Source organism: Crotalus tigris, unplaced genomic scaffold (genome assembly GCF_016545835.1).
Source record: "Crotalus tigris isolate CLP2741 ecotype Arizona unplaced genomic scaffold, ASM1654583v1 scf7180000017847.2079705, whole genome shotgun sequence".
NCBI classification, from domain to species: Eukaryota; Metazoa; Chordata; class Lepidosauria; order Squamata; family Viperidae; genus Crotalus; species Crotalus tigris.
In genome coordinates, this window is record NW_024096670.1 from 1,949,518 (window position 1) to 1,968,822 (window position 19,305).

The following is a 19,305-nucleotide window of genomic DNA, read 5'->3' on the forward strand; positions in this document are numbered from 1 at the left end:
TTTTTTTTGTATTCTTTTGTTTGAGTTATTGTGAGTGGGGTGAATGGAAATTAGTGGTAGGTCTTCCGGGTTATACAGTCTTGGGCTCTAAAAAAAGTGTAACATTTTTAACAGGATAACAGAATTGGAAGGGACCTTGGAGGTCTTCTAGTCCAACCCCCTGCTCTAGCAGGAGATCCTATACCATTTCAGACAAGTGGTTGTCCAATTCTTAAAAACCTCCAGTGATGAGCACCTACAACTTCTGAAGGCAAGCTGTTTCAGTGATGAATTGTTTTAACTGTCAGGAAATTTCTCCTTTGTTTCAAGTTGCTTCTCTCCTTGATTAGTTTCCATCCATTGTTTCTTGTCTTGCCTTCTGGTGCTTTGGAAAATAAGTTGGCCCCCTCTTCTTCGTGGCAGCCCCTCAAATACTTAATACTGCTATCATGTCACCCCTAGTCCTTCTTTTCTCTAGGTTAGCCTTACCCAATCCTGCAACTGTTGTTCATATATTTTAGCCTCCAGTACTTCAATCATCTTTGTTGCTCTTCTCTGTTCTTTTCTTTCTAGAATCTCAACATTTATTTTTAAATATCATGGTGACTAAACTGGATGCAGTATTCCAAGTGTGGCCTTACCAAGGCATTACAATGTGATACTAACACTTCATGTGATCTTGATTCTATCCCTCCGTTAGTGCAGTTTAGGATTGCGTTAGCTCTCTTGGAAGCTACAGCCCACTGCTGGCTTATATTTAGGTGATTGTCCACTAGGACTCCCAGATCTCTCTCTCTCTCTCTCCCTCTTCCCCCCCCTCTCTCTTTTTTAGTATTTTATTATGGTACTATTTGGTGAGTAAGCATAAAGCATCTTTATGTATACCAAACTCTGTTGACCATTCCTCATTTTTAAGAAATAGGTTGTTCCTTTCAAAACTGACAAGTGTAGGAAACACATCTCTAATGGTTTCAGCTCTAACCCTGCTGTAAACACAGCATACGAATCAACATATCCGTCATCCACTTCATTGTCCCCAAAAATATTAAAGTTTAATCATTGTCTTCTTTTTTTCCCTTCAGGAACAGATTTTCCTGGGCCTCTTTGTGGCCGAGTAAATTATTAACGTCATTAAAATGTATATTTTTCTATCGTTACTTCTAAGGAAGATGGGGAATTTAATGCAAAACACTATTGTCTCATTCTGCAGTTTGTGTTTTGGTACTCACTACTGCAAAAGTAGATTTAAATATTCCAGTCCCCCCCCCCCCAAGCAAGCCATTGCTGGCACAATAATTTACATTCCTTTCAGTTTAAATAAATAAATGTACAAATAGGCGGGCGACCTGGAGTTCCAGCCTCTGAAAAGTAATCCTTCTATTCAATAATCTAAGTGTGTAGAACTTTTAACATTCTCTTTCAGTGCTGACATGAGTTTTTTTTTTTTCTCCACTCCCAGCAGATTAATTATAAATTATCCGGCATCAAGCCAAATCAAATCCTAATTTGGCATAACCTGGGAAGTGTGATTGTTCTCTGTGATCCATCTCCAGGAAGGGTATTGAAATATGCCTTTATGGAGGTTTTGAACTATCTCTCCCCCCCCCTCCCACTTTTCTAGAAGGGATTGGTCTTATATGGTGCTGGAACAACTAAGGCTGATTTTCACTGCAGCCTTTCCATTCAGGTCTTTGTAAGGTAGCATGTTTCTCTCTATACATATAGAGACACATAGATGCATAGACATATAGTCTCATAGACCTATAGGCATATAGACATATAGCCACAGAGTTATAGATATATAGACACATAGATACATAGACATATAAGTGCATAGACATATAGACATATAAGTGCATAGACACATAGACATAGAGATAAAGACATATAGACACATTTACACACAGATATAGACACATAGACATAGAGATGCATAGACATATAAACTTATAATCATCTGGGAAAATTCCTATGAAATAAGCCTAGAGTGACTTCCGCTTCCGGATTAGACAGCTTCAGCCACACGAAGAGCTCTCGCTCTTCGATGGCTGCCTTTCTCTCTACCGGTAGACTCTTATGCGGGTCTTAAATCGCCCTGGAGGGGCGACCACCGTCGAGGAGGCTTTTGCTTGGCTAAGGTGGAGCGGCGGCTACAGTCCGAGCTAACTCCGTAGGGCCGATGGAGAAGAAGATTAGTCAGTAAAATGTCCGATCACTTCGCTATGCCAGCTGAAGTCAAAAAATCATCTAAGGATAAAGAACCACCTTGGTGAATCCGGGTGAGACCTTTCCTTCCTCTCTCCACTCTGAATTACTTTTCCTGCAAAGAGCTTACTTTTTGGATGACTTCCCTGTTTTGAGAAAGCAGTTTCTGTCTGTTTGGGGGAAATAATAATAATAATTCTTTAAATCAACTATAGAAATAGTACTTATTATATTTTGAACCTTTTGGATACTGGGCATCCCTGGAAAGATTTCTAATTTAGAGCATTATTTTACTTACTATACTGAAGATATTTGTTTCCTCCAGTCTCTTTCTTAATGAGATAAAGGCTTTTAACGTGCAAAGAAAAGCTTTTTATAGCTTACTGAGGACATCTTGTGGTGAAAATAGTGTTTGGAGAACACTATTTCAGGAATTATTAAGAAGAAAAGATAAAGGCTTGGAAACAGCTGTGGTTTGTGTTTGTGATTTAAAAATTGTGGAGGCGGATGTATATGGACTCTTAATAAGTATAGTTTCCACAAAAACTTTAAAAGATTCTCATACTATGGAAATAGAAGATTTTTACCCATAGCTTGACTATGAGCTGATATTGGAAAAAATATTGGAAATGACGGAGGAGATGAAGTTATGGAGAAAAACTAAAGGTTATTTTGCAGAACCACAAATTGAGCCTCAAACTTTAAAAGATCAACCTATAGGCCAAGAAGAAGCCTATATACAACAGTATACACAATCTGAGATGGAAGAAGAAGTTACTGATCAATTGAATTCTGGACTGGATTATGAGCTGATATTGGAAAAAATATTGGAAATGACAGAGGAGATGATGTCATGGAGAAAAACTAAAGACCATCTTCTAGAATCACAAGCTGAGCCCCAAATTGTAAAAGACCAATCTACAGGCCAAGAAGAAGTTTATATGCAACAGTATACACAATTTGAGATGGAAGAATTCACTGATCAATTGAACTTTGGAAAAATTCTGGACTCAAAATCCCAGATGGAGACCTTAAATAACTACTCTATAAATCAACCATCTAATACAAAGGAAGATATTTCACAAGTCTATCTACAAATGGAGAACTTTGAAGATCAAAAAATGACTATAAGTGAAGTTCTCCCATTGCCAAAATTAACAGGAATTGACAGCCAGACGCGATCGATTGAAAGTTATGACAACCTGGATAAGCAAGCTGAATATGGACTATACTGTGTATTTGATACTAGAATAAAATGGACTATACTGTGTATTTGATACTGGAAGAAGGGGAAGAGAACTTTGATCAGATTGATTTGTTGATAAACATAAGTACTCAAATACTGAGATTTGATGACATAGAAGTGACAGTACGGAAACCAGCTTGGTACAGAAAAAAAGCCAGAGTTAGATTTAAAAATGTGATTTAAAATTTTAATTATTGGGTCAAAAGGCTTTAGAAATTTGGACCGACTGGACAATCTAATCGAGTAAATGAAAGCAGTAAGATAATAATTGGTGTAATGATGTCTGTCTTAGATACGATATTTAATTTCGTTGAGAGTTAAATTTTACTTAACAGGTCAAAATAATAATAATAATAATAATAATAATAATAATAATAATAATAATAATAATAATAATAGTAAAGTTGGAAGGGACCTTGGAGGTCATCTAGTCCAACCCCCTCCTCAGGCAGGAAACTCTATACCATTTTGGACAAATGGCTGTCCAGTCTCTTCTTAAAAACGTCCATTGTTGGAGCATTCACCGCTTCTGGAGGCAGGTTGTTCCACTGGTTAATTGTTCTAATTGTCAGGAATTTTCTCCTTAGTTCTAGGTTGCTTCTCTCCTTGCTTAGTTTCCACCCGTTGCTTCTTGTCCTGCTTTCAGGCGCCTTGGAAAATAGCTTGACTCCCTCTTCTTTGTGGCAGCCCCTGAGATATTGGAACACTGCTATCATGTCCCCCCTCATCCTTCTCTTCATTCTTTTTTTTGTTTTTTTTTACTTTGTTTATATAGAAAACTATTTTGCAATAGCAGAAGAATTAGAGAGATATACGATAAGAGAAGAAAGGGTATTAATTAATGATATATCAAATGAAGAGATGGAATATATGTGAAAATATTAGAATGTTATTCTTGGAATATTATGTGTTTAGAAGGGATACCCAAATTTTTATTAATAGATTTGATTAAGATCAATTGGAATATTTTAATTGAAATTAGTGAAGCTTAAAAGCAGGAGTGATTTATGTAGATGGAATAGTAGGGCTGATTCTGTGGATTGATTGAATTTTAAGAAGAAATAGATTAAACTAAATTTGCTATATTATGTGAGGAAATAGAGGGGGGATTTTTTTAAGGTATTAATTTTAGTTTTATATATATATATATATATATATATGACTTGTTTTGTTATGATTGATTACCCTTTCACCACGGTGATTTCCTGAGCACTTTGATGTTAAAATTTTAAAAAAACCCAATAAAATGTACATACATACATATACATATTCATATTCATATACATATACATATACATATACATATACATATATATGTTTTCTGAGGTTTTCGCGGATATTTGTATGTAGGTCTTTGGTTGTTCGGGTTTTCTCCCACGTAAAATTGGAAGTGTCTTGGCGACGTTTCGACGAAGTCCCATTCGTCATCTTCAGGCTGGTGCTTTCAGCTTCATGCTTTGAGGTTTCTAAGGATGGTGGATATTTTTCTGTTTGTGCAGAATGCTGTTTTGATGTTGTGTTTATGGAGGATCTTACTGATTCTGTCTGTGGTGCCTTTTATATCCACCATCCTTAGAAACCCCAAAGATAAAATTGAATTAGAAAATCAAGGAGTATACGAAATCCCATGCACCACTTGTCCCACCACATACATCGGACAAACCAACAGAAGAATAAGTGCACGCATTGAAGAACATAAGAACTCAGTCAAAAAAGAGGAACCAACATCTTCCCTGGTCCAACACCTTAAAGCCACAGGACATGAAATTGACTTTAAAAATACCAGAACCATTGCCAAAAGTGAACATTTTAATAACAGAATAATCAGAGAAGCCATCGAGATAGAAAAACGCCCACACAGCATGAACAAGCGAGATGATACCTCCCGCCTACCAGCCATTTGGAAACCCGCCCTTATTGACAAACGACTCCCTAATACAAAAAATGATACCAGACCCACACTCACAAAAACCACACAGGATGTCACCACCACACATCCACGCAAAAAGCAAACCCAAAGCCACACCGATGATGAGGCACGACCACAAACCAGAAGCCAGACCAGAGCTGCATCATTAGCCACTTTAAAGCCCTCCAATCCATACATGAAGCAAACTGACACCCTCCATGAAAATGAGGCACGACCACAAACGCGAAGCCAAAAAATAGCAAGGCAGCCCAAAATCTTAAACCCCTCTGCAACTCAGACTAACCTGAGCACAACCAAACAGAACACTCCCCCAGCCAATCAGAGCATAGCCAACCCCCCAGCCAATCAGAGCACAGCCAACCCCCCAGCCAATCAGAGCACAGCCACGCCCCTAACCAATCAGAACACACCTCCACCCAATCAGAACACAGCCAAGCTCCCACCCAATCAGTTCATACCCCCACTGGCAGTTAAAAGGAAGAAACAGCTAAGACCACACATTGCTCTCGAAGCACGAAGCTGAAAACACCAGCCTGAAGATGACGAATGGGACTTCGTCGAAACGTCGCCAAGACACTTCCAATTTTACGTGGGAGAAAACCCGAACAACCAAAGACCTACATACAAACACCTGCGAAAACCTCAGAAAACATATATATATATATATATATATATATATAATATCTATATATATATATATCTATATATATATATATATATATAGGTCTTGGTTGTATTATATATATATATATATATATATAATATATATACACACACACACACACACACACACACACACAACACACACACAGAGAGAGAGAGAGAGAGAGAGAGAGAGAGAGAGAGAGAGAAATAAGCCTAGAGCAGGGGTAGGCAACCTAGACTCTTTTATGACTCATGGACTTCAACTCCCAGAATTCCATGCTGGCTCAGGAATTCTGGGAGTTGAAGTCCACGAGTCATAAAAGAGCCCAGGTTGCCTACCCCTGGCCTTCTCTGTGCCAAGGATCTCCACACTCCCATTTGGGGGAAATGTCCTTCCTTTCTGCATTTCTGATTACGTAGTTGAGGTGGTCAGAAAACAAATGTCTTTGCAAGCCCACCGAGGAAGTATTTTCCATAATTGCTTATTATTTGCCCTTCATCAGACACACAAAGAGAGAGAAAGAGCTGGGATTAAAAAGCCTTGAAAGGTCAGGACTTGGGAGGAGCAACGGTTACTTGAAACTCCTCAACGCTTGAGATCCCTCGGGGAGGTTGATTGCCAAGCTACCAAGATCATCTATATTTTTTTTATGTCTCTCTTTTTTATGTCTCCTAGAATTATTATTATTATTATTATTTTTGTTTCTCCATATACTTGGCAAACAAATGAAAATTCTTCACCATGGGAATTGCAAAGACTTGGATGCATGGGATTTTGTTTTGCGTGATTCTCAGCACCAGAATTAGCAGTAACTCTTAACTTGGGGTAACAGGGAGATGGGAACACTTTGTATTTAGAAATTCTTCCTCACAAAAAAATCCAATTTGCACGCATGCATGTGTGGTAAAATTAAGCAGAGTAGTGGTGTATGTTTGTTATTTTGTTAAGGAGGTCATTTTATTGGGGCAGAGATTATTCTCTTGGTGGAAGAGTCAAAACTCCTGGAGATAATGCATCCTGAAATACAAAAGAATCAAGATTCTGCCTTAATATTTAGTTTATGCAACATCAGTAGAGGTAGCCTTCACCCTATGTTTTGGAAGGAATGCATCCATGTGTGCACAAAAATATATGTGTATGTTTGTGTATGTCTATTCGTATGCATTCAAAGTGGTTGATAGAACATTGAGCATTAGGAAAAAGGCAAATCAGAGTAGAATGCAGAATGCAGAACACAAGAATAACAGAGTTAAAAGCAGGAGACCCTATAGTACTGTGGAAAGAAAAGTCTTCATTCTGTTTCATCCAAGCCGGGGATAAATAAACAACTTGGCGACTGCTTTAGAAAGAAGGTTACAGTTTATTGAAGAGCCAGACAGAAAGATGGTTCTGGCAGGAAAGAGGAGAGAAAAAAAGGACTGAGCACATGTGGGTAGTAGGTTTTTACATCCCTCTCAAGGCTTTTGTTTGAAGTGGTTTCCTGTTCCTGTTTCAGGCTTTGTATTTCCTGTGTCATGTATTCTGACCTGAGTCTGGGTATGCCTTTCTGGTATTCTTGTTGGTGATGGGTTAATCCTATTATATATCCTGCTTCCCTGGTGCTGGGGTTAATGACTCCTAGAGTTTGGGTGGGATAAGCAGATTTTAGGTGTCTTTGTCTTCCTAAGCTTCTAGCTCCAACTTTCCTGATGGTTTACATCTGCATTAGTACAGAGCTGGCTTCTGCTTGGAACAGAGACTTGGAGGCAGGGTTTGTTTCTGCTTTTAAAATCCTTTTGAGGAAATATATTTTTCTGCCCTTTTAATATTTCCTTCTCTGGGGGGCTGACTTCCCACAGTACCAAGAAAATAAAAATATGCTGTGGACTTGCAGATGTGTGCAGGTTTAGTATTTATTTATTTATTTATTTATTTATGAAACTTATATACTGCTTTAAGTGCGAGCACTGTCTAAGCGGTGTACACCAGTAAGCAATGTGTATATATATATATATATATATATATATATATATATATATATATATATATATTTACATTGCCCCCAACAATCTGGGTCCTCATTTTACCTACCCCGGAAGGATGGAAGGCTGAGTCAACCTTGAGCCAGTGAGATTTGAACCACTGACCTGCTGAACACAGTCAGCTAAAGTGGCCTGCAGTACTGCACCCTAACTGCTGCGCCACCTCGGCTCATTCCTTCCTGTTGGCCATGGTAGTTGAAGCCAATGGGCTTGATGGTTTTGAAGAGGTTCAAGAGGTTTTGAAGGCTGTTTTGGGCTGTTGCTTCTCTTTTGGTTCACTGCTTCTCTTTACATAACACAGTCAAGGCCATGAATAGCGCTCATTGTGGAATATTTAAAAACGATCCTCTTAGGACAAGAAGGAGAAGTGCATATGTACATTTGGAAAGGATAATTATGAGTAAAACACATGAGTTGAATTTCTCCGAACAAAATCTTAGACATCATCAGACCGGTTGAGGTTGTCTGAAGTTTGCATGAACTTGCTTCAGCTGTTTTTCAAGGATGGCATATTTATATATTCAAGTCTATAGGATGGATTTACACTTAAATCCATGGAATAGATTTATGTGTAAATTGGTACTGTGGATTATCACAGCCTCTCCTTTCAGACTTTTTTCTCCCTTCCCGAAACAATCTATTCATTATTTTATTCTTTAAAAAGCTGTTTTAACCTTGTTGACAGAGGACCAACTACAAGGATCTTGTAGGCCCTTAATAATAGTGCCCCCTTGAATTGAGTAGGATTTGGTAGAAGCCCGTGGTGGCGAACCTATGGCACGCGTGCCACAGGCGGCACACGGAGCCATCTCTGGTGGTACATGAGCCATTGCTGGGCCGAGCTGCTCCCTCTTCCTCTCCACGCATGTGCAGTCTGGGAACAGGCCAGAAGCTATAAAAGTAGCAACTTTTGGCGGAAGCAGCATTTGCTGCAGACAGCGAGAAAGTGAGCACAAGTCGGAGCGGACAGCGAGCAAGCGAGCAAGTGAGCACGAGCCGACAGCTCGGTGGCCATGCCCATTCGGTGGCCATGCCCACTCGGTGGCCATGCCCATCTGGCACCCAGCGATGCATAAGTAGGTTTTGGATTGTAGTTTGGGCACTCGGTCTCTAAAAGGTTTGCCACCACTGGTATAAGCTAACTGCAGATATTTTTATTTTGTAAAACGTTGTAGATATTTTTCTTCCTTTCTCCCTCTCCCCTCCCTCCCTCCCTCCCGTCTTCTGCTAATTAGTTCTCCATTTTAGGAGTAAATAAGACCTTTAATCTTAAACATTTTTGTGTATCTTTACACAGCAGTCATCATTTATCTATTGGTACATTGCATGAACCCCCAGACAAATGCCCCAAACCAATAAAGCAAAGGAAATTATCATGGTGAGTGCAAGTGCCCTATTTTGTTATCATGGAAATAATGTTGAGGCATCTCATAACATTTCATCCAGATAATAATTGGGTTGTTTATAAACGGCAGACGTAATCTTCACTCAGAACGTAAACCATGCATGGAAAGGGACATTTCTAATAAACCTTTCTCCCACTAGGAAATCAGTGACAATGAAATCCTAGAACTGGTACACAGCGCTCTCGGACGGATGACCGTCATACGCCAGATCTTTCCTGCAACACGTGAGAACAATCAGCGGTGCATGAGAAACAACCACAGGATATCATCCCTCCTGTGTGATCCACAGGAAGGTTACCTTCAAATGCTTCAGGTCAGTAGTAGGTCTCAGGACCCAGATGACCCATCCCTTCATTTTTTTTCCTTAAGAAGGTAACATGACATGTGATCCTGCTAGCTGAGTGGTTCTCAACCTTTTTAAAGCCGCGACCCCCAACCGGTCATAAGTCAAGGACTACTCAACTGGTGCAGCACCATTTGCAGAATGGGACTTTTGGTGGGCTCAGCAGGGCAGAGACAGCCTGGACAATTCCTATTGGCTTTTGAAAGCTAATAGAATTAGACTCTATTCAAGAGAGTCTATTCTATTGGCTTTCAAAAGCCAATAGAATAAAAGGGAGTAGCACAGCTAAGGAAAAGGAGAAAAAATGGCGGACTGCATTGTTTGGCGACCCCTGTGAAATGGTTGTTTGACCCCAAATGGGGTCTTGACTCACAGGTTGAGAACCACTGTGCTAGCTACACTGCAACATTGTAGAAGAAAGAAAGGGTTAAATCTCAGAATGCTTTAGTTATCAACAATTTGGGTGTGTATCATCAACCAACTGTATTTGCACCCTTTGAATCTCCATGGGACGGTCTTTTGTGCAAAAAAAAAAATGTGCTTCTTTTGTCAGTGGTCTCCATTCATCTCATATGCTCAAATGTATGAGTCATGGGAAAGGAATATAAGAATTGTTTTTTTTCTTCAAGCGTTACATAGTCTTTACTGAATTTCATTAGAAACAGTGAAAAATGATTCTTCGTTTGTAGATTTTGACATACGAAAATGTATTGACATAATCTGGAATTCGTGAATGGCAGATGTGATTCTAAAGAAAATTGGGAACTTCTAAAGCTTTTGATTTCTGGGCATTTACTTCAACATGCCCTATTTTTTAGTCTAGGAAAGTGAACTATCCTGGCAAACCTCCTTAAGAAAGGAACTTTGTATTTGATGGTGCCGTTATCAGAAAAAAAAATAATAACACAGAAAACAAAGCATGTCTTTAAGAGTTTTATAGAGTATGAATCATTTTAGTATTTGTCTTTGCATAATCAGCTAGTTAACAACATAATGCATAAAATATGCATCACATGGATATAAAATTCATAAAGTTATAGCAATGAAACCACCAGCCATTACCTGACAAGTTATAAACATGACAATCCCACAATTTTCTCAAGGAAACCTATATTTTAACTGTAAACAGAATGAATATCATCAGAGCAAGCACCAACAAATCTCAGTGGAAGCTCTTCTATAAAATAGGATGTAGCACCAAAAGAATGATGGTTTGTCTTTGAGAAAATGTTCAGTCTCTTAGTCCAAACACTGGGATTGATTTGGAGATCTGAGCTCATGGGAAATAATTGAAGCTCCTATCATGGTTTTTTTCTTCTCTTCTTTACTAACATTCATTGCTTGCTGAAGTAGTGATCACCGTTGTCTTCCTCCTAGCAAACAGCACAGAGATTAAGCCATAATTCTGCTCAGTCATTGCTATACTGTTTTTGTGATTAATCACTATGCTTTAATTATGTTCAATTCATAATAATGAAAATACACCCTGCATATCAGACATTTACATTACGATTCATAACAGTAGCAAAATTACAGTTATGAAGTAGCAACGAAAATAATTTTATGGTTGGGGGTTACCACAACATGAGGAACTGTATTAAAGGGTCACGGCATTAGGAAGGTTGAGAACCACTGCTCTAAAGGCTATCAGAAGTTGTTCCCCATTAACTATGAGTCATGTTTTACCATCGTCAATAGACTAAGCCAGTGATGGCGAACCTTTTAGAGACCCCAAACCCACTTATTTATCGCCTGGTGCCAGATGGGTGTGGCCTACTGGGTGGGCATGGCTGTGGTCACGGCAGACTGGGTGGGTGTGGCCAAGGTGGGTGTGGTCACCTTGATGTTGCTCGTGGGGAGGGATGCCTGTGGGGGCCAGGCAGGGTTGGGGGAGATCCAGGGGGTCTCTGGCAGGTGGGGCGGTGGGCAGGAGGCTCGTCCTGTGGGGTGAGGCGAGGCAAGGCGAGGCAGGGCAGGGGTGCCATTGTTGCAGGGCAAGGCAAGGCAGGGGCCGGGTGGCTGCTGCCTGACACCATCACCCCCCACACACAGAGGCCAGCGAGCACATGGGGGCTGACAGTGTCCATCAATAGCCACAGCCTGCTGGCCCCTCAACCGGCACACTCTGGGGCTCCGCAGCCCATCGCCAGCAGTTCAGAGAAGCCACCTTTGAGCTGGACGTCCAGCTGACAGCTGAGGAGGCGATGCAGTGGGTCGTGCCCGGGAAAAGGAGAGCATGCGAGGCCAGGAGGGATGGGATGGGGGGGAGGGAAACCAGCCATGCTGGGATGCATCCGGCCACGTGGGATTTTGTCAAGTTAGCAGGTGGCTGATTGAAGAGGGACGGTTGCCATCTCCAGGGCATAGTGAGCATGCCCACAGAGAGGGCTCTGAGTGCCTCCTCTAGCTTGTGTGCCATAGATTCGTCACCACTGGACTAAGCTACGGTGCATTTACCTCCCATCTTTTGGTCCATATCATTTATTTGCTGGCTTGAATGATAGATTGTTATCTCAGATTTTCCTTTAGGAAGCTCAGGGGTGGGGGGCATTCTCTGGCTCCAATTTTAAGTCTCCAAATAACCCTGTTGGGGAGGGAGAGAGCAACTGGCCAAAGATACCTGTAGGATTCCATGGATAGATTTGAAAGTGGTTCCTCCTAATCCAATCCAGCATAATAACCATCCTGGGAGGGACAGAGATAGATCTTATCTGCCACTATTCAGTCATAACATCAAACTGAAGGCTACAACTTGGCAGACCTATTCAGACAAAAAACTATTTGTCTTTTTTTCTGTGTAAAGTATCGTACTGGGACTACTCCTTTAAAAGCTTGCCCAAAGATGATATTTCACTTAATCATCTGCATGATTTATTTCTTGTTCCATGCAAACATTATTTCTTTTTTTGAGCTGCCCTAGGGTATCTACCACATTTGGTCTCCTCCTTGCAAACAAATTGCATAGATCAAAGCAATTCTTTGCTCTGAACTGTAAGAATTAATGACCAGTACAGTCTTGCTGTTGTAACACAACTAGAGGTCCTTTTTCTTCAGCTAAAGCATTCCAAAAGGGCCAGGACCATCAACCTTGGCCTTGATCATCATTTCAGTAACAAAACAACTAAGAGTGACTTCTATTAGTGCAATGGTGGTAGCATAGCTAGTTGCTGAGGCAAGTCCTCTTTCTCAACTTTTCATCTGAAAAGCCCATTAGGCTGAGATTTGAAAGGGTTGTTGAAAGAACAATACTGGTGGCCCATAACAGAGTCAGCCTCTTCCATGTTTAATAGATTGGGAAAGTCTTGAGCTTAGGAAGTTCCTGATGCTTATCCATGTTGATCTTCTTGCCCACATTATACTGTAGGTCAACAGCAATACTTGATTTTTGGTTCTTTCAGGACAGTTAACAATATGTCAAATCATGGCCAATGTTGCTTTTCCAACACCTTTTGTTTTGGAAGAACTGTGAAGGCCCTTCATAGTGATATAATATCTCTCTGGGTGTATACATCTTGGTAGTCTTTTCTATAGCCACTTTCTGATGAAAAGGAATCCTTTGTTGGTTAGATGACATAAATTATTTCCAAGTTCCCAGTTCTTAAAAGAAAAGTGTCATGTGCTGATTGCTAGTGAGACAAGGGAAGCAATTGGTCTCAAATCTTGGAGAGGTTTGCTAGAAAAGGATTGCAAAAAGTGAAGTTCTCCAAGTATTGAAAGAGTCACTCATACGAAAATAATTAGTCTAAAACATCAATAGTTCACTGCAGGGTTGAGAAGATACACATTTCATGCCAGTGGATAAGGGCAGAAGACAAAGTGATCAGATTTTCTGGTCCAAGCAGAAGGCAGGATTTTGAGATTCTCAGGCAAGAGTTGACAGCAATCTAGAGAGATGTTGTCACAGACATTGTCTCAATCAAAGGCCAAATACAGGAAGCTCTTGACACCACCTTGGTACAATTAAGGGTTGTGAAACTCAGTTCTGGTATGTTTCTGATCCTGAGGTTTGGCTTCTCCAGAATTAGGACATTCCGATGTCTCAACTCTTTTGCTTTTTCCTTTTTTTCAGAGGAAAAACCATCTGAGAGAAAAAAAGTGACAAAGTCCGAGATTAAAAAATAAAACCAGATATTTTTTTATTAATTAATGTATGTCTATATACATACAGTCATACAATATACATTTGGCTGTGATTGAATCTGTACCTGTGTTCTCTAGAAATCTTTACTAATTTTAGAAGGATGTTGATTTTGTCTGTGTGAATTTAGACATACAACCATGAATTGATTGAAAAGGTGTTCCTTACTTGAAGGATATGAACCACAGAGACAGAGTGAGATTATTTAAGGGAGGAGAAAAGGAGAGGAGAAAAGGAAATAAAAATTGAGTATTAAGAAAAAAATCTTGGCAGGGTAATCCATTAAACTATGGAAGAGCTTCTGAAAAAAGCAATGGAGGACTTATCACTCCAAAATGAGAATGGATAGAGGAGCAGAAAATAGATGTGTAAAAATGGTATCTGTCGAATTACTTAGATATGACACGGACTTCACTAAGTCAATTTGAATTTTGTTTTATTTCTCTGTTCTAAAAATTGTGCAATTCAGTCTGTCCCCCCTCCCTTTCTTTTAAAGTCTAATTCATTGGCTGCTCTCAAATGTTTGCTTCCCATAATTCATTGGCTCCAAAAACCAAGATATTGAAATTCTTCAAAGCAGTTTCCTTTACTGTTCCTCACCCATAAGACAGCCATCTTGACAAATTAAAGCAGAGGACTAGCATCAATAAATATGTACTCAGGGCACTCCAAGAGAGGAGCTTTTTTTTTTTTTCCTCCCAGATTTAGTTATCTAAACCTCTACACTGAATAATTGTAGCCCAGAATTGAAATGAGGGGTCTTTGGTTTAAGCTCGACTGGTTTTTTTTTTTTTTTTTTGCAGACATTAAGATAAGATAAGATAAGATAAGTGTCATGGGTTCCGAAAGAAGAAGCTTTTCAAAGAACTTTTGAGGCCTTGTTTACCTTAAAGAATCCTTTTATTGCTACATAGCTTCGGCACGTACATAATGAAGCCAAAAACTGAATCCTTCCCCCAATCACCTGTAACAAAGTATAACTCACTCCTTCATTTTACAGTCATCAATCACGTTCATTTGAAGTGTGAACTTTCCCTCCCGTAACTCCTCTAATTACAACTGACCTTGGAAATGCTGTGCTGAATTATTATTGTGGCTAACTATCCCCGAGTACATACTTTCCCACCTGCTATTCTAATGTTGTCTGATTCTAACTCTAGAAGTGATATACAAATTAAACAAAGCATGCTTGCTTCTTCATATATGTCAAGCAAGAACATCCGATGTTAGCAGTCTTGACAATAAGATAAGATAAGATGATAAGATAAGATAAGATAAGGTGAGGTGAGATGAGATAAGATAAGATAAGATAAGATAAGATAAGATAAGATAAGATAAGATAAGATAATAAGATGAGATGAGATGATAAGCTTTTTTTAATTTTAGACCAACAAAACAAAACAAAGCACAACAAACATTACACACATACACACGTAATATATCCTTTTTTGTTAACAGCAATTTGTAACAGTACTCTTCTATTCTTTACATTTCCCCCCTCTTTCTTCTTTGAAATACTTGTCCTTATTGCCCCATTGTTTCTTATTTACATTTTCCTTCTTTCATATTCTCCTACTTACTAGGAATCCAACATTATTCATTGTAGTGACACTCATATTTTTTATAAGACTCGACCGGAATTCCATCTAAGCATGGTGATCATGCAAATATTCTCATATTATTTAGTGCATATACTGTTTTTACTCTAATACTATTTCCAACATTAAAATTCACCCCTTTTCATCCAAGTATATTTGAGATGATAAGCTTTATTGTCATTTTTTTTTTTTTTTACTGTGGGCACAACGGCACATTAGCCAATTTAGGCAACATCATCAGTGCTGGAAGGGTGGATTGTGAAGAACAACAGGGGTCCCCAACCTTTCTGGGTCCACAGCCTGGCAGCAGTGGTGCAGTGGGGAGGATGGCATTGGGCACACAACTTAGATCCTACACAGGCGCAAGTGAAGCTTCGTGCACTTGCTCACCACTGACACAGCCCAGTTCTCAACAGGCCATGGACTGATAGTGGTCCACAAACCAGGGTTTGGGACTCCTGGAGTAGAGGAGGAGGAGGACTGTAAGAGCCCTTGGTACTCTCTGAGCTTGGTTGTATTCTTGCAGACATTTCATTCCCCAAACTAGGGAACAACATAAATATGATGTTTAAATCCAGAAGCAGTAAATGCTCCAGTAAATGCCTCCAGAAGCAGTAAATGCTCCAACACTGGAAGTTTTTAAGAAGAGACTGGACAGCCATTTGTCCGAAATGGTGTAGGGTTTCCTGCCCGAGCAGGGGGTTGGACTAGATGACCTCCAAGGTCCCTTCCAACTTTACTACTACTATTATTATTATTAAATAAAGAGACATGGTAATTCCAATGACAGGGAAGATTTGGAGAATGGTTTGAGCTGTCTTTATATTATATATCTTTATATGTCATGTCATATCATATATCATATCATATATATATAGCAGGACAGATACACATTTTCAGGTTACTTCTGTCTGAGTTTTGTTAGTAGGTAGCAGAGACAGAAGAACAAGGATGACGTATTGTATGAAGGAGCTTGATGAGATGCAACGCCAAGAAAAGTAGAGAACCATTTTTAAACGAAGAGGGATGGGACTAGCTAAGGGGAGACGTTGAAGGGGAGACTCTGAGCTCAGATAATTAAAAGACCAAATCAACATTTTGCCTAAAACCATCAGGCTCTGCAGGACAATTGTGAGAGTTTTTCCACCAGCACTCCATATGCCGTGAAACATAATGGAGTAGGCATTGCAACAGACTCTGCAGAATTGTAATCCAGGGAAATAAAATATTCTACCCTAAAAAGATCCATTTTCTCACCACGGTGAGCCGTCTGCACAGATCATTTAACCTCCACTGATTGCCAGGCAGCAATCAGAAGCTAATTATGCTGCAAATATTGCTCCTTCGTTATTACGATGGGCCTCTATTATTTCATATGGTATCAGCTTGCCTGGAGTGGTATTTGATCCTGGTGTTTTAAATCATTCAACAATTGCATGCATCTTGCAAGCCCATTCATCTTAGAAACAGGATTTAAAGCTAAAATGGATAGGATCAACCAATTATCCAATCATCATCTATTAGGATCCACAACTGCTTTGGGGAAAACAAGAACACGATGATGATTTGATATGTATTTATGGGTTTCTCCCTTCAATCACATTGATATTTATAATCAATTGGCAGGTTTTGGAGATGTTCAGGAGGGAATTCAGAATTAGAACAACAAAGAAAAATCATAGCTATCACTTTGCTGTCACATGTTGGCAGTTCCTGGGGTACTTCGAGGGTCATAAAATGGAAATTGGTGCCCACACGTGGTCTACAATCAGAAGTAGCTCCTCTGACTTTGGTTTACAGCCTCTTGCTGAGTTTGTCAACATCATTTCAACGGAGACACTTCCTTTGAAGAGAGACCAAATGTCATGACTTCATTGTCAGACACAAATTCCAAGGAAAGAAAACACTAATCAGATGAACTGCTGGGCAGGCAGATCGACCAACAAACACAACCGCAAAGCAACACGTCCTTTAGTGGAGCAGTACAGGTCTTCTGCTGAAGCTCTGGGAACAAATATAGCCTCCAAGAACTTATCTCCTGGCCTTTCCCAGCCTGTTACTAGAGTACGAGAAAGGGCCACCTCCACCTTCACTGCTACTGTGGTACTCCAAGACCCAAGATATGTTTACGGAGAAAAACTACACCATGTTTGTTTGTTTGTTTTTCATTCAGCATTATCTCATTGTTGCTTGAAGAATTCCCCCTCAAAACTGGCTAAGATTGTGTGTCCGACCACAATAACGACGCCAACGAAGTGCATGTGGGAAAGTTTTCTCTGGTGTCAAAAAAGGTAAACAGAAAGGAATGAGGGATGTCAGAGCCCAAGAGAAGGAAATATTAAAAGGGCAGAAAAATATATGTCCTCAAAGGATTTTTAAAAGTAGAAACTAACCCTGCCCCCAAATCTATGTCCCAAACAGGAGCCAGTCCTATACAAATGCAAATGTAAAGCCATCAGAAAGTTGGAGCCAGAAACTTAAGGAGACAAAGACCTAAAATCTGCATACCCCACCCAAACTCTAGGAGCCATTAGCCCCATCACCAGGGAAGCAGGATATGATAATAGGACTAACCCATCGCCATCAAGAATACCAGAGTTTTGTTTGTGTGCCAGGTAAACTCAGGTCAGAATACGTGACACAGGAAATAGCCTCAAAGTTCATGCCACAGGAACAGGAAACTTCCAAACAAAAGGCTAGAGAGAGTATAAAAACCTACTACCCATGGTCTCAGGTCCTTCTTTTCTCTGGTCCTTCCTGCAAGAACCATCTTTCTGCCTCTTCAATAAACTGCAACCTTCTTCTCAAAGCAGTCACCATGTTGTTTATTTATCCCCGGCTTGGATGAACCAGGATGAAGACTTTACTTCCAACAGGAAGAAGAAGAGAGGGAAAAAAAAAAAACACCCAGATAAGCATGGCCTTATTTCATTTATATGAAATTAGTGCCTCTTCCCAAAGCATGAAGACTCAGCAGGCCTGCCAAAGCAACCACTTCCTCAGGGCGAAGCAGCGACCTTGTTTTTGTTTGTTTTTTTGGGGGGGGGATTCTTTTTCAAACAATTCAAGCATGCTGCTGGAAAGATAATTCCTTAATTTCCTCTTTTCTCATGCTTGAGACCACCTGGGCAGCCGCTGCAGGGTAGTGCAGCAAACTCGACATGAATTCCTGATTATTGCCTGCCTACAAGTCCAGCAAGATGGAAATGAGCATGAAAAAATAAAATAACTTTTTTTGGTCCTCTCTTCACAGTGGCCTCATTCCGGCAACAAAGCTGAGATCCTGTAAATATTATTTCTGACACCGGAAGATGTTTGTTTGAGAAACAACCAATTTAATCTCGAGGGCATCGGAGAAAGGATTTTATTTATTTTTTTCCTCTTTTTTTTTTTTGCCCAAACAGCAATATACTGTACGGGATTGTGAATGTAGCATTACAGAGAAAAGATAGCTGTCGGGCAGCTCTCTGAATCTTAAGGAAGGTGATGAGAAATTGGGAGTAACTAAGTTGATCTGAAGTCTGAAATAGAATTGTGGGGGTTTTGTTCAGCTCATCAGAAAAGGAAGGAGTAAAAATACATCACGGGGTATAGTAAGTGAGGGTTATTTCTGAAGATGGCCACGGGGCACCTATGCATTTGTTTATTAAGTGGGAGTCAAAGGCAAAAAAAATGGTAATGTTGCAGAGGAAATGATTATCAATATTAATGTAGAAATCGTCCCTTTATTCTTAGATTATTTTTATGCATAGGCAAAGTTTCTATGCCACTTCAATCAAGTGAATCTAAGTGA

General features: G+C 39.8%; 1 protein-coding gene across 6 annotated transcripts in view; it reads left to right on the forward strand.

Annotated features, from left to right (window-relative positions):
- GRID1 (glutamate ionotropic receptor delta type subunit 1) overlaps window positions 1–19,305 on the forward strand; it is a 681,623-nt gene that overhangs the window by 575,184 nt on the left and 87,134 nt on the right. For all 6 annotated transcript variants that reach the window (XM_039343408.1, XM_039343409.1, XM_039343404.1 and 3 more), the window contains exon 6: window positions 9,573–9,746. In XM_039343408.1, coding sequence (XP_039199342.1) covers window positions 9,573–9,746 — 174 coding nt within the window. The remainder of the gene's footprint in view (window positions 1–9,572; window positions 9,747–19,305) is intronic.